General features: G+C 41.0%; 1 protein-coding gene across 1 annotated transcript; it reads right to left on the reverse strand.

Annotated features, from left to right (window-relative positions):
• Positions 1-7784: 7784 nt before the first annotated feature.
• crybb1l2 (crystallin, beta B1, like 2) lies at positions 7785-10996 on the reverse strand. The gene is made up of 5 exons (XM_054603815.1): positions 10901-10996; positions 10381-10499; positions 9632-9764; positions 9359-9501; positions 7785-8002 (listed from the first exon to the last, which is right to left on the reverse strand). Exons 1-5 carry the CDS (start codon positions 10994-10996, stop codon positions 7831-7833), a joined length of 663 nt encoding a protein of 220 aa, XP_054459790.1. The 3' UTR covers positions 7785-7830.
• Between the last annotated feature and the right edge of the window lie 4701 nt (positions 10997-15697).

Raw genomic sequence — 15697 nt, forward strand, 5'->3', positions numbered from 1 at the left:
ATATGCATCTCTAAAGCACAAATCAAAATCATGGTAAGGGTCTTAAAGTGAGTCACGCTTCTAATTTTATGGGGCTTTCTTGAAAGGATCTTTGTGCCAAAATATAGTTTCAACAACATTATCATTTCAGATTTGTGCTGACATGTTGCATATTCTTAATTTGATTTAATCAAACACACACAGCAAATCTGGGTTCAATAAGGGCCTTGCAGTTAATTTTTTCCAAACGGGCCCCTAGCAGGTTTAGGGCTCTGTCACACATGCATTAAATACATATCGCATGGAGTTAAATTTTGGTGAACTTTAACCAGTGAAGTCGCAGCCTCAACCAATAGCAAAGAAGTGTTTGTGGTAGAACCCACATATATTGCTTAATGTGCCTGCATTTGCGAATGTGTCAGAACCCTTATCCTGCAAGGTTGGTATGAAGTGTTTTCTGATCACGTCTAAAGGCAAAAGTGTGTGTGTAGCTGTTCCAAACAACCAAAGGTACTATGAAAAGCCTTTGAATGGGTGAGATGTGTTATCTATCAAATTGGGATAACAGCCCACTCTCTCAGAAGGTCTCTCCTCTCAGGCCCGTTAGGTGTGCATTTGGTTATTGTGAGTTATATGTTGAGTTAAAAAGTGCGCTTGATTGAGAAGTTCACCTCATCATTTCTCAGAATTATCTTTCACGCACTTGTTTCCAGTTTTGGAGTTTCTATGTCATCATTCGGCCCCCGAGGAAGAAAAGCATTGAAATAACATTTGTGGTTATTGTGGATGCTGCCCATTTGTTCCATCACTCAGCATTCAGGCACTTAGGATCCATATCAACCGCTGATACAGACAGACAGAAAGCATTCAGTGGCTGGAACCACATTTATAGGTGATGCACTGGAGAGAAAATACATGAACAAACAACTATTAATGGATGGATTTGTTACTGTTCCTCTGCAGGCTGCTGCTTGTAAGGCCAGTCCTCCCGCCTCTCCCCTCCATATCCTCACCCCTAGTCATCAGTCTCCCTCTCCTCTCTCCTTGCATCCGTCTGTTCCCCTTTCATCTTTTATTTTTAACCCTAAGGCATGCCTCATGCGTGACGCAGATGGGTACGTAATGCGGACACAGTAAACTAAAGAGGAAAAAGGCCTGGGCTGCAGACAGAGAGAGAGACAGTGACTGAGGGAGGAAAACAGGCAGACACAGGGGGCCTTGTTAGGGAAACGAGAGCAAGACTAAGTTAAAGCCTTGGGACAGGGTATAGGTGGTGAGACAGACGGAGAGAGAGAAGTAGAAATGTAAAAATCCCTGATTTTACACATACCTTGGTGCTAAACAGGTAGCCTCCCTAAAACTTGTCACCTGTCACACGTTGCTGACATACCTGCCAGCTAATCTTTTAATCCCCTTGCTGTAATGTACAGCATGTCAAAAAGCAAGAAACAAAACCAGCATTCCCACTTCTTCCCTCTCCCTCTCTACCCCATCCATCTTCCTGAAAGCTCAACACACCCACTGGTTTGTCTGAGCAGAAAGAAGAGGAGTTACATATCAATCTTACATCACTCAACCGTCAGCCTGAGACTTTTCATAGAGGCACTGAATGAGCATCAACACTGCATGACGCACACCAACTGTCAGGTTGAAGTGTTTATGTGCTTGTGTGTGTTTGCCAATCTGTGTGTTTGCCAATGTGTGTGCCTGAAAAGGAGCGCAAATAATATGCAATTTAATTTGTGCATAACTCATTTGTGTTACTGCAGAAAGTATATAGACAGAAAGTAGCTGCACAGAATTATACAGTGTGGAGGAAAGAACGAGAGTTCTTCATCTTTTATTTTTAACCCTCAGGAAATCTTGTGGAGGAAAGAACGAGAGTTCTTCTTCCATATGATCCGAAACCTTCCCCTGTTCCCTCCAACTTACAGTAATGAGTTAACATTACTCATAATTGGACAATGAAACTAAAATTGTCAGTCCACTCCTACTCAACATACGTGTGCAAGCTGTTTTCAATCTTATACCTCACAATCCCAGGACGTAACAATGGGAGCATCCAAATTACTGTAATGATTAATAAGGTCTCACGTAGGACTGAATTATTCAAATATCACAGTAAAATTAGTACTGATGACACATTCGATTGCCGGCAAAAATCTGTGACTTTGATAGCAACAAACAATGCAGAGAATCATCTGCTGGGAGATCTTATTTTATCTGCCTGTAACTCTGACAAAACTCATTAAGCTTGCTGAGAAACAGTTACAGTGCAGTTGGTAGGAAGGATGTTAATGGCATCAGCCTTAAGTACGGAGAACCTAATGCAACTAAATAACAAGAAATAAATGAAATAATAAATAGACAAAATGGTCAAATAAACGTACAAATAAATAAATGAAAGTAAAGAAACAAATAAAAAACATATTAAATTAAAAACGACAAATACAAAATAATATTAAATTAACAAATAGCTAAATGTTATTTATTTTCATATTTTTTCCATTTTATTGATTCTTCACTTTTTTCCATTAAGTCTTTCACAGGTCAAGTCTTATTCTCCATAAAGCAGCTCTAAGGAGAAAGATATGGCTCTGACTAGAGTTATGATTAATAAATTCCACTTCATGGCGGCCTAATAAATTATCCTTCCAATATGAAAAAGAAATTCCTTGAAGAAAATATGTTTTGAGATGACAATGACAGATAAACTGAATTTAAATATTATATTTAGTTTTTTGTATTTAATTTTATCACTTTTTTCCATTTTATTCATTCACTCCCTTTTATTGAATTCACTTCTCTTTTATTTAAATGTTTATTTATTTGCGATATAGTCTGATTTGGTCCTCCATAAAGCAGCTTTCTCAGGAGAATTAGATGGGGCCGTAGCCCTGATGATCTAATTAACTTCCACTTTACAGCCCTATAGATTGAAGACATCATCCTTTGTTTTTCCAATCAAAGAACCGCCGAAACAGGCTTCCATTGTGAATGAGCTGTTATACAGCCTCTTTCCACAGAAATTGCTAATCAAAGTGTTGTTGTATACAAAATCCATTTTATACCCTAGCAACCTCAAACCTTCTGGGAGAAGAAATGTGATGGAAAACATAAGGTGACAAAGAAAGTGCAAGCACACACTTCAGCATCTTCAATGGATATGTCTTTATCAGCACTGGTGAATTATCAATCAGGTGAGCAGCCAATCAGGCAGTCAGAGCTGCTAAATCACCAGATGGAGTGAGAAGTGTAGTGTTGGAATTGGAGTGAGAAGGTGGAGATTGGGCAGATATATGTGTGTGGGTGAGGGTGTGTGTGTTCATCCCTCTCCATCTCTCTTCCCATTATTTAGCCGAAGTTATACCTTAAGGAGTTATTAGGCTCTTATAAGCTATCCCATAATGCCCTGCTGCTGAGACAGTCCCAATTCACAGAATGACGTCAGAAGCAGGGCTGGCAGTAAGGCGTGTGTGCCTGTATGTGTGTATATGTGTGTGCCGGCTTGCGCTCGGGTCTACTCACATATGAACGTGTGTGTGTTAACCGGTACGTATGTGCATGTGTGCGCGTGTGTCAGTCTGACGTCAATACTCCTCCAATCCTTATTTATCTGGAAAGCTCATAGCACCTTGTAGGTGTCTTATCTAAATGTATTTATAGTCTGATCTAAACTGGGTGCCACTGTGACAGGTGTGCCTTTCCTGCTCTAGTTTGGCGGAAGAAACAGGGCGAGCTGAAAATTGGAGTTTATTTCTGTGGTGGGACTGTATGGAAATATGTTCTGCTCGAATTATGTTTTTACCACAGCTTCAGAGGGAGATACAGACGTATTTCAGTGAAAGGGGGATGAAAAAATGCTGAGCAAAGTGCTTTAATGGTGCATCACCATGTTTAAATAAACCACTACAGCCCTTTGCACCGGTTACAAAAGCAACTATTACTAAAGAAGCTTGGATTTGGGTCCACGTTTATCATATATGACGTCATGAAGAGGTATTTCATGTGCAAATATAATGGAAATCAAGAGCACAAAAAAGTTATATATCAGGAACAGGAAAGATCGGGAGAATGCAATGAAGCCATAAGTCATTTAAAAGTGTCAAGAGGATAATTTTTCTTAGCTGGAAGACCTCCTCCTCCAATTGGTTTTGCTATTTCTGTAGCTCTCTCCTCCTACATGTTAGTGTGGTGACGACTGCCTGCTACAGCTGCATCCACTGCCTCTGGGAGGTCTTTTTTTATGGTGCAATATTCATTCATGTAATGGCAGACAGCTCTCCTAATAGAATAACCAAAGCCTGTCAGCCAATTAGCTGCCCCCAGTAGAGTAGCAGAGGGCGGAGCCACATCTGAATCCTCATGGCAGCAGGGATTGATGAAATGATACTGTAATGACACTATATGTATTTATTTATTGATATTTTTTTCAGTTTGTTATGGCCAATTTCTTAAATTATATTGTACCAACAAGACTCAATGGAAGAAGCCAGCCAAATCGAATCAGAGCTGTATCAAATTTAGAGGGCAAAATACTGCACAATTCTTCCGACATTCACCCAGAATCAGAGAGTTAATGATTTAAAATGCAAAACCTATTAATTATTAACAGGAGTTTTCTAAACTCAAGCTTCAAGCTGCCATTAGAGGCTCAATCAACATAGTGTTTTTTACTTCAATGCTCATAAAACGCTCTTTTAACTTTGACTTTTCAAGACAGCTAATATTTTATATTGATGATTTCACAAGAAACGTTTCATGTTTATCCAAGCCTTTAAAGTGCTCCAACTACTCCAACTCCAACACTGTCTCTGCAGAAATAAATCAGCAGGAGGTTTGCTTCCTACCTTGATACTCTATTGAAGTAACTGACAATTGGCTACTACTGCCCAGTTTGGGACATAATCGCCTTTGGCAACATCCGTCTAACACTGAGTCAGCATGACTGAACACTGAAGGCGTCAAAGAGGTAATATTTAGCGGGGGATTTGCGTTTGGCTGCTTGTACAGGTGTGTAGTGAATCTTCCTGTGTTTTCATTCATTGATGGACTTGAAAAACATCAGACTATGTTGGCCATTTCTCTTTTGTTCTCTTAGGTTATTGTAAATAGACTAAATCAAACTGCTTCGAGCATTAGACCTGGACATTGGGATAAAGTGTGCTGAAGCGTCTTATTGGAGTGTTACATGTTTTGTTGTATTTAAAGTTGAAAGTTTATTTATTGGTTGGCAGGTTGGCCAGGGAGAAAAAAACATGAAAGGACATAGTGAATAACATTAATGAACAGGGGGCATAATTTCTTAGCCAACGATGACTGAGTGATACTCTAATGCAGTTCACTGAAACTTGCCTGATTATATTTAGATGACTTGAAGCACTCAACAATTCAACACCTCTGCTCTATAAAAGGCTGATCATCACCGACGTCACATCACATGTCGACCGCATGACACAGAATAAATGTGTAAATGACGTCATGAATATTGTAGTTTGGTACTTTTTAATATTTGATCAACCTTTGGGGAAGATTATTTGTATTTCATCAAAAGAAAGTGGGAATGCTAAAATTGCTGCTGACGTTTGCAGACCATAAAGGACATTAGTATTCCCTTTGCTGAGAAAGATAAATAATGCATGAAATCATAGAATGCTCCAAAGGATAATGTGCTGTTTTAGGTAGAGTGCTATGGCAGAGGAGATGGAGTGCTTTCTTCTTTCACACATTAACAATGTTGGTCAAAATTGTTCCATCAGATAAAATCTGTGTCTCTGCAATAAGCATTGTGTTGAGTGATGACGCTGTGTGTGGACTGGGGATCGAAATTTCAAATTACCTCAAGATGTGCTTCAACAATGCCAAATTTAGTGAGCTGGTCGATTCTTCAAGTAATTTGAAGTTTGTGAAGAAAGTCACTTAAGGTGCAATTTGTTTTGCAAAAAATAAGATAAAAACCCACGTTTTTTGGCATTGCTCTCGCAGGAAGTCACATTCTTTTACATTTTTCTATAATGATGCAACTTAAATCTAATGTGCCACCCAGGTTATTAGAGTTACCATGATCAGGACACGCTGCTCACCTGGGCATGGCCCTAAAACTGCTGTGTAATTAGTGTTATTAACATTTCATGTTGGAAACACCAAGAGCTCAGCCAAATTTGAGGTTTTGTTTTTTTTCTTAAAGATTCTTTAAACTCCCCCCTCCACTCAAAAATGTTCTTTCTTATTGTTTCGTCACTCTGATGTTTGAGCTTCACTGTGCAGAATTATGTATGTCAGAGTTTGACATTAGAAGGTAGTTTTCACCTTCATCTGCTGAAGGGAGTAAGCTTATCTGTGCTCGCTTGAAATCTCAGTTTAAGACAAGATTTGTGGCATCAGAACTAGTTTGGAGCCAATCATGAAACTATCATGCACTCACACATGTGATGTGGAATTTTGAAACCTCCAGTGCACATACACTGCAAATGAACATTTCAGTGTAGTAGGTAACTGTGCTAAATATGAAATTGGGAGCATTTCTATTGCATCTTAATAGTTCTCAACATGTAGACCGCTCGTAGCTAACAGTGCTAAAAGTGCAAACAATGGGGAAAGTGCTGACAGAGCTTACAGTGTCTATCTACCATCATAGATTTTTGGCGCCCAAATTACCCAATATTCAATTTAACAACTGACAGTTTGGTCAGAGATTCAGGTTTGTTATGCTGGTAGCACCCAATGTTGTCTAAAGACGCTCCGCCTCAAACACAGATGAGGAGCTGCAGAGGTCTGGTAATCTCACTTCTAAACCCACACAACGTTTTTTCAGTCTTTAAACTGGTCCTCAGACCCAACTGACCCTGACTAAAGTGAGATCCCTTGAGGCAATTAATCCGACTTTTTTAACATACTAGTACTCCCCAACACCAGTAAACAGACTTTGATGAGTTCGATCCGTGATGTCACCCTTTAACAAATTTGTTTGCTACTTTGGGGCAGAATACACAAGCCATAACCACAACTTTGACATATAACCTCCTTTTAAGTTGACATTGCTAAGTTGCCTATTTAGTATTTCCACATCCAGAAGATACAGAGCAACATTAGCATTAATGTGGAGTTGTGTTCCTGTTCACCTGATGAATGAATGTAAGTCATCCAACTCCTGAGGAAAGTATCATATCTTTGTTTTTGGGACATGCATATTACAAACGTATCTGTTAAATAAGACTTCATTTCAAGTGGAGCAGGATGTGAGATGCTTTATTGGGGTTTAGGGTTTAGGGTTGATGTGGCTGCAGGATCTGAGCACAGAACATTTGCCACCACTTTTCCATTTGCGGCTTTTGTTGGTCTCAGACCCTCCACCACACAAACACACACACAAATCCACACTGGTGCCCCCCCTCAGTGAGGCTCTAATGGGCTGAGTATGGGCTGACGTTGGTAGGATGTGGAAGAGAAGTGTGTGAGGGAGGGAGGGGAGGAGAAAGAGGAAAGTGGGGAGAATGGAGCTCACAAACAGAGAGGGAGAGCAAAAATGGTGAGAGAGCGTCTATAATCAGATCCATATATAAATTATCCGGTCTCGGCGGTCGGTGTAATTATCTCCTCCTTCACTTTAAGTAACTTTTCATTGCTCACTAGATTAAAATGGTGCAGCAACTAAAAATAACAACCTACTGTACTCCCTTGATCCTGCATTCAAACTGCCAAGGGATTTTGGGGATGGAGGAGAAAATATTACACCCTCTCCCTCCTCCTCTCCTTCTTTGCCCTCCCTCCACCGCTTCCCCCTCCTTCTCTGTGCCCGCCCTCGGCCTCCGTCTCTCCTCCGATCCCTCTCTTCATCGCCCTTGCCAGATTTCACTTGGAGGACATGGTGTAGCAGCCATGTGGGTGCCACTGCATGTCACGAATGCGCCTGATGGACTGCATCTGGGGGCAGCGGGCGCCGAACTCGTTGAAATGCCTGTATTCGCCCTTCTCCAGCAGGTACTGGCTGCCACGGTAGCCAGGGAACTGGTAACCCACCCAGCTGAGGAGAGAAAAGGCGGAGGAGGAAAGAGAATTTACATTTTCAAAGTGGCGAAAGATTTTCAAGGTTTCAGGAGCAATGGCAAATCAGAAAGTGAGAAGGAAAAAAATGAATTAAGAGAAAATTGATTGAAGGGAAGAAAACACACGGTTGAAAGACGAGTAACAGACAAGTAAAATGTGAGAGACAGATACTAGAAGCACAGATGCAGAGGGAGTATAAACATCAAACAAATAAAGACATCGATCTGTTTGTCATGCTGTTAGATGCCAAATCGCAGATGTTTCAGATGGCTGGTAGCGTGACAAATTAAGTAATCACAGCATTTAAGAAACAGTCCCTGCTGTCTGCCACACCTCTGAGAGCACCGACAGAGGCTGAGCTGCTGACGTTCATGACATCTAGTTTATAGCTGACACTGTTGAAATATCTATGATTTGATTATTTGGAGCTGCAAATAGAGAAAGGAATTAAGAAAGCCGAGTTACAGCTCCATGGAGAGTTAGATGAGAAGATCAATACCACTCTCAAGTCTGTACGTTAAATATGAAGCTACAGCCAGAAGCCGGTTAGATTAGCTTAACATAAAGACCAGAAACAAGAGTCAACCATAGACTGTATATATAAATGGACGTCGTCACTGTGTCGTCACTCATTGACATGTGGACTTCCGCTTAGAAGCCTCAAGTCTGGTATTGTAAAGTTTGCCCTCCTGGTTATTCTGGAGCCAGAAGTGACAATATCTGGACCACAGGGTGGAGCGGGCGAGATTTGGTGCCCAACAGGGCATAGAACTGTTGGTTAGCAGGATGCATCCATAATTCAAATCAACTGTGGTAATGTTAAATATGGATGCAGTACAACCCATGGTAGCGATGCCGTCACTGACAAGTGGTCACGTCCTTAATTATACATAACCTTTAGACTCAATATAATCTAAACAGGGGAGTTACATAAAAATTCACCACCCATACACCCATACATAAAAAATGTTTTTCAAGTATTCTAACAGGGTGGTCTATGGGTATTAACTCGCTTTTTGAGTCAGCCTCAAGTGGCCATTTGAGGAACTGCAGTTTTCGTCACTTCCACATTGTCCTCATTTCTGAACACCAGAGGGCTTTGTCAGGCTAGCGGAATCTGCCTACCAGCACCTCTAAAGTGCATCATAAACCCATTACATTTAGTTTATTTAATCCGTACAGAGCCAGGCTAACTGTTCACACTGTTTATGCTAAAATAAGAGCCAACCCTAAGTCTGAGCAAGAAAGCGAGTAAATGCATTACCCAAAAACACAATCTATTCTTTTAAAAGATATTTAGAAAAGGCTTGTAGCATGTTGCCACACCACTCACGTTCCACAGCTGACCATGATGCTTCCCACTCTGTCGGTGAAGCCGTAGGAAAACAAGCTGGGGACATCATCGTCCATGATCTCCATCTTACGGCCCTTGAACTCTCCAACCTCATACAGGCAGACCTTGTGCTTCTCAGGATCCTAGAAGATTGTGTGTGGAAAGAAAAAAGAGGGGAAAAACAGTGAGGAGAGATAGAAGATGTAGAAAAGTAGTGCAAATGGATAAAAGCTTAAGTGAAACCACTTGTGTCCTAACAGACAGGGGGTTTACCATGCGGACAGGCCTGAAGGACAGCAGGTAGTCGTTCTTCTGGCAGTTGCTCCAGGAGTCCCAGCGGGGATACTCGCCCTTCTCCAGGATGAACATCTCTCCGCAGAAGTTCATCTGCTCAAAGCCAATGAAGCTGAGGAGGGAAGGAGGAAAGGTCACAAGGATAAGAGGGGAAGAAGGCGATGAGCTAAGTATGATGGACAATCACTGTATTGACTTTTAAAGGTACACTCCACTGAATTTACACAAGGATCTTTTTATTCATCCCGAAAGTAAGTAACTAAGTCTGTGAAAATGTTTTAAATAACCCGGATAATTGCCACGTCAGGCATGATGATAAGTTGACACTCTTCTCCTGTCTTCTTTCTACTCGTTAATGCACTTGCCCTACTCATCTCCTTAAATGTTGTTTTATTTTTTATTGGTTCTCATTGATACATGACTGACTGATTGATACGATCAGAGGAAAATTACTGCATTTCTTTCATCTCAGTCTTTGCCGTTTGTTGCTTTGCCATGTAACTACTTCCATTAGTTCATTCTGTTGCTGCACTCTCGCTGCTGCAAATCACTCAGGATAAAAGCCTCAGCTACATGCCTCAAATGTGAAGTGCGAAATGTCATATAATGGTGAGGTACAATTTTGAAATTGCCTGCTTCGTGATCTGAGGACTGTGGGTGTTGGGTACAGCATGATTACTAGCAGTTTGGGGTTGTACGTGCAAGCTGATCGTATACAGGCTACTTACGGTCCGCAGTCAACGCGCAGGGAGCGCACCCTGTCCATTCCCATGTCGCACACATTCATACACTCGCCGGTGATCTCAATGCAGCGGCCCTGGAAGTTCTCCTGGTCATACACACACATCTGGATGGTTTGGGTAAAGTAAAGAGGATGAGAGTGAAAAAGGAGGACAAAGAGGTGGTTTCAGAGTCAAAAGCAACACCTGAGGGGAGTAGAAACAGGATAGAGACTGTGATAAACAAGATGCAGGTAGAGTAAACTGAAGTGATGACAGCTTTCTCTACAGTGACTGAACACAGAGGCCTCACATGGTATTTTCCTGTCAGCAGTAGTTGTCGACCGCCCCCTCACTGAGCTGAGAGAACTAGCTGTTTGTGATAAAAGACCTCAACCCTGAAGGTAAACTGTTGTTGTCAGGCTAGCTGCTTCACACTGTGTGAAGACTGTAGGGTGAATTTGCACATGTTTGATCATCTGCTATACGTGTGTGTGTGTGTGTGTGTGTATGTGTGTGTGTGCCGTACCTTGTAGGACATCTTGCCCATATCGGACACCTTGTTCTGAGCTGCCTTCCCATCAGTCTGGGAAGCAGACTTGGATTTCTCTCCTCCAGCAGACATGATCACTGAGAATAGAAGATGCTTTTAATCAGTTTTAAATAGCTGTCACATAAAGGGACTGTATAAAAATCATTAGGGTTAAACGTTATTTTTTAATTATATAAAAAGCAAAGTACACTCAAGTGACGATCATATTTTCTTTGGACCCTTCCCTTTACTAAGAGAAAAAATATAGCACCATACACACAATATCTCAAAGTAATATAACACATTACTATGTTTAAAGATTTAGATTATTCTACGATCAGACAAAAAGAATAAAGCAGACACCCTTTCATACAATCCCCAACAAAGACTTTCCCACACACATTACTATCTTGTCACTTTCCACTGCTTTCCACTTACATTAAGGGCATAAAATGTCAAACTTCTTCCATCAAAAAACATAAGAAAAACTATACCCTTTTTATACATGTTAAGTAACACGCAAAAAAAAAATGTAACATTTATGAACTTGAACTGCTGTGTTGTGGAACCAAATTGATTTTTAAGATATATTCTAGGATCCAGAAGTTAAGATTTAAGCAGTAGTTTAAGCATAACTTATAATAGTGTTTATTCTGAGTACAAACTCAGAATAAACTGTAGATTTAGTGACAGCTATTTGGTTTGTGAAAAAATAAATTCACATTTCGCCAGTTTAACTTTCATATCTTGAGCTCAAACTACAAATTACTTTTCAAATTTTTAGATATTACATCAGGTTACTCTCTCTACCTCCCTTTTTACTTGTCTCTTCTGGTTCTGTATGATGTTTGTCCACTGTCTTACCTGTGGCAGTGTGTGGGTAAAGGAGTAGATTCGGGGCTGAGACTGGTGGTCTGTGTGAGTGCTCCAGGCCCCTCGTAGCTTTTATATGCTGGCGCCCAGAGAGGGGGATTATAGACACAGAAACAAACTCGCTGAGCTCACAGCCCCCACAGAATAGAAATACCCCCATCATCAAAGAGAGAGAGGGGCAGAGAGAGAGACAGTGGGGCAGAAAGAGCGGCAGAGAGACATAGGTTGAAATAAGAGAAAAATATGAGGAAGCAAATATGACAAACTGAAAATCATTGAACATTGGCCACAGAGGACTTGGTGGCAGACAAAATAACTTCATAATAAGTGTTTAATGACATGAATTTATGTATTAAAAAGAGAATGAGCTGTTACATACAAAGCCCTAACCCCAATAGTAGTCTGATAATAATGACAGCCAGGCTGACCAGGTTAAGAGCCAGTCACAAAATTATTCACTCCAAACCCCATCAGTTCTGTAATCAAGAGGCGCTGGGACAAACAATAACAGGAAAAGCAATAAGCTGTGAGAAGCAATAACCTCAATGTTCCAACTCACGGTGAGCAAAGAGGTTCAGAGTGTGCATGGATCCACATCACTGTGGGAGAAGGCTATTAAATTACAGCCCTCTGCATTTTTTTTTATTGCGTGGGTGTAAATATTGTGGTGGGCGTTAGTCTGTGAGGTGCTTCTTCTAAAAAACACACGGGGGAGAAGCAACCCTGTCTAAAGTAACTCCAAACAAGTCCACACGGGCGAGGTCTCATCATGGTTTCACATGTGCTGATGAGGACAGGAGGGAAATAAGGGATGCGGCTCTTCAGCAGATGAGATCTTGAGGTAAAAGTACTCATGTATCGGATGCAGTGAAAGGCTTCATTAATCCTGCAGTTTGAATTTCCTCAAATCCTAGCGCTCAAGTGAGCGTCAGGAAAAGGTCAATGGGGGACTGAGTGAATGGCTTAGCAGAGCACACTTCACTCTCAGTGACTTCTGGACGTCCAAAGAGTAACATGAATGAAGAACAAGGGGGGAAGTGTCCGACAGCCAAGGGAGGTTAAGGGGGAACATCTCTTATTTGTGGATCCTCGTCTCCCTGTTCTCCATCCTCTAGTCGAGAGTGGAGGAGGTCCTTCACTCTCGACTGGGTCCACCATCCAAAAGGACAGTCTAGCTGACAAAACACTTCTCAGAGCAGCTGAGGAAAAGGAGTGAGGATACATAAATTGCAGATGTGAGAATGTGTGACATTTTTTCTTTCCTAAATCACTTTGCAGATCATTGTAATTACAATGCATTAGCAAGGGACGTGTAAAAGGTACAGGTAGGTTATTGTGATACAATATCGCTTTATCTAAAGAAACTAGACGAGAACGGAGGCATAATGTAGTTTAAGTGAGAACACACATTGTAGCGTGAGAATCCGTGCAGTTAATATAAAACGTTCACATGCAGGACATGGTGGTACTTTAACCACAAACCCAGGCTCCTTCTGCCTGCAAGTTTAATTCACGGTAAAGGACTACACATTTTTATATTCACACCTGTTCACAGCTGTAAAAATGACGGGAACACAACTTCATAATTGACTGTGTCAATGTTCCAGCTCCTTATAATCAGACCATACATGCTTAGTTGGAGTATTAAGATACTGCAGCTGAGCTGATGGGAAAAGATGAACGACAGCCCAGAAAAGTCAATGACATTATTTAATGTGTACTAATAAAACATGGTCTTCAAAAAGCCAATTTTTCGATGTCTGGAGCCTGAAATACATCTTCAAGTTCAATAAAGGTTTGGTTAATCTGAAATAGACAGCGGTCTAGCAGGATATCTAAACACATTAAAAGGGCAAAACCATGAAGTTAGGTGTCACACTTGACTGCACAAAAAAAGTTTGACCCCTTTTGGCAAATGTGTATTCTATAAAAGTATTCCTGCATCACATTCTTTCATGTCCCCCTCACATAGGTGGAGGCACCGCTGAGGCCTTCATACCAACTCCAACATAACAGAAAGTCCATTGACGAGTCCATCCAGCTGTTTATCCGGCAAAGCATCAACCCATTTATGACCCCAAAAATGTTTAATACAACAGTTGTGTCAGGGTTGCATCCTCATAAACTACATGTCTGTGGGAAATGGATGGGAACAATTTCAGGATGCCTTTATTTATTGTGTCCCACAAAGTTTATATGTCTGAAAAGTTGATATATATATGGCCAGATCCAAATTCTCCAAAAGTTAAGTAGAGCATACTGAGTGTCCTCCGGTAGATAATGATGTACACCCATATTAGATTTATGAACGAAAAAGTAGTCCTCTGTGGAGTAACAACTTTTATATTGCATAATCCTGCAAAATTCATATTAATTTCAATTATATTGAGAGAGTGACAAGACATGTACATGTACTACCTGAAAACTGAAGTTTTGAGAAGTGCTGTAATAAACTACACACCACTATATATACATGTTTTCACTTTCTTTATAAAATATTGTTGGTACAGAGTGGTCGTAGAGCAGTGACTTCAGAAATTCTGATTGTGAGTCTGTGTCTTTGTGCGTGTGCGTGACGCTGAACATGTTAAGGAGAGCTGGGTGTCAGCCTTGTGATATACTCTCTAGATTAAATGTCAAGGACAGAGGACCAGATGAGGTTAGGGGGGATGTTGCTGTGGCAACTGGGGCCTATTTTGTCAAGTGATGGACTTGGGGGGGATTATAATTAAAAAAAAACATCAGCGCAAATATTGCTGTGTGGGTGTGACACAGGCCCAGCTTCAAATACTATCTTTCAATATAGCCACAAAGTTTCTTTTCATTTTCAGTGCTTCTATGTTTTTTTCATTCGTTTGTAACAGGAAATATCCACCTTAACCACTTCTAAAGCTATTGTGTCATTGTAAGAGACCATTATCATCATATTGTTCTTATTCATTAACAATCATAATCATTAATTGGATTCCTCTTTCCCAGTTTCCTCGACTTTTGAGAGCCGACACAGGAACAGGTTTCCCGGACGGCCCTCCAAATCCTTCTCATTCTTTGCCTATAGTCCTCGCCATTGTTGCTCTATACGATGGCACTGCTGACCTATACGAATAGAGCAACAACAGAGCCGCATTCCCCAGCCTCACCTCTGGGCCTGTATATGATCTGCTGAGTCGACAGGCCGCATAGGGCCACAAAGAGAGAGAGAGAGCGCGAGAGAGCTGGACGGCCAGCTCACCAGCGCGCGCGCGCACAGAAACACATCCACCGAGGAGCGCACGGGAGGTTCACTCTCACCTGAGTCAAGTTGATCACGTTTAGCCATAGGAATACCGGAACTCCTCTTCCTTCTGCCTTCAAAATAAAAGCCTTAATGGTTCAGAGGAAGCCTCAGAAGCAGGGAAACGACCCTTAATCTATTACCTATACGGCCGAATATACCTTCTATAGGAATGCTCACCACACCATAATGCTCACCTTTTATCATACTTCCCTGTGTGTATGGGTAACAATTGGCCGATTGTATATATTAGGCTCTTAATTGTTTAGTCTTTAATATGAATTCCAAGATATGCTCTATTCTTGTGTTGTAAACTAAATCTGTGAAAAGCAACTCATTATTTGGCTTCAATGACTTAATCCATTATTGTCAAAATATCTGCTGGTGAATTTTCTGTTATTGCCCTAATAAAGGAATATAATAATAATAATTTAGATGACTAAAAAACACACACAAAACCTGATCTTGATTTTTTTTTTATTTCAATTGTAATAGCCTACTCCAATTACTTCAAATGATCGGCTCGTTGTTCACTATAGAGCTTCATTCTGAAGACCCTCACCGGAAGTGTGTCCTTGAATTCATTTTTGCTTAACACACTGAAAACTCGCCTCGTTAACATCATACGCACAGAGGTGCAACACGCG

The sequence above is a fragment of the Anoplopoma fimbria genome, chromosome 9 (assembly GCF_027596085.1).
Source record: "Anoplopoma fimbria isolate UVic2021 breed Golden Eagle Sablefish chromosome 9, Afim_UVic_2022, whole genome shotgun sequence".
Lineage (NCBI taxonomy): Eukaryota > Metazoa > Chordata > Actinopteri > Perciformes > Anoplopomatidae > Anoplopoma > Anoplopoma fimbria.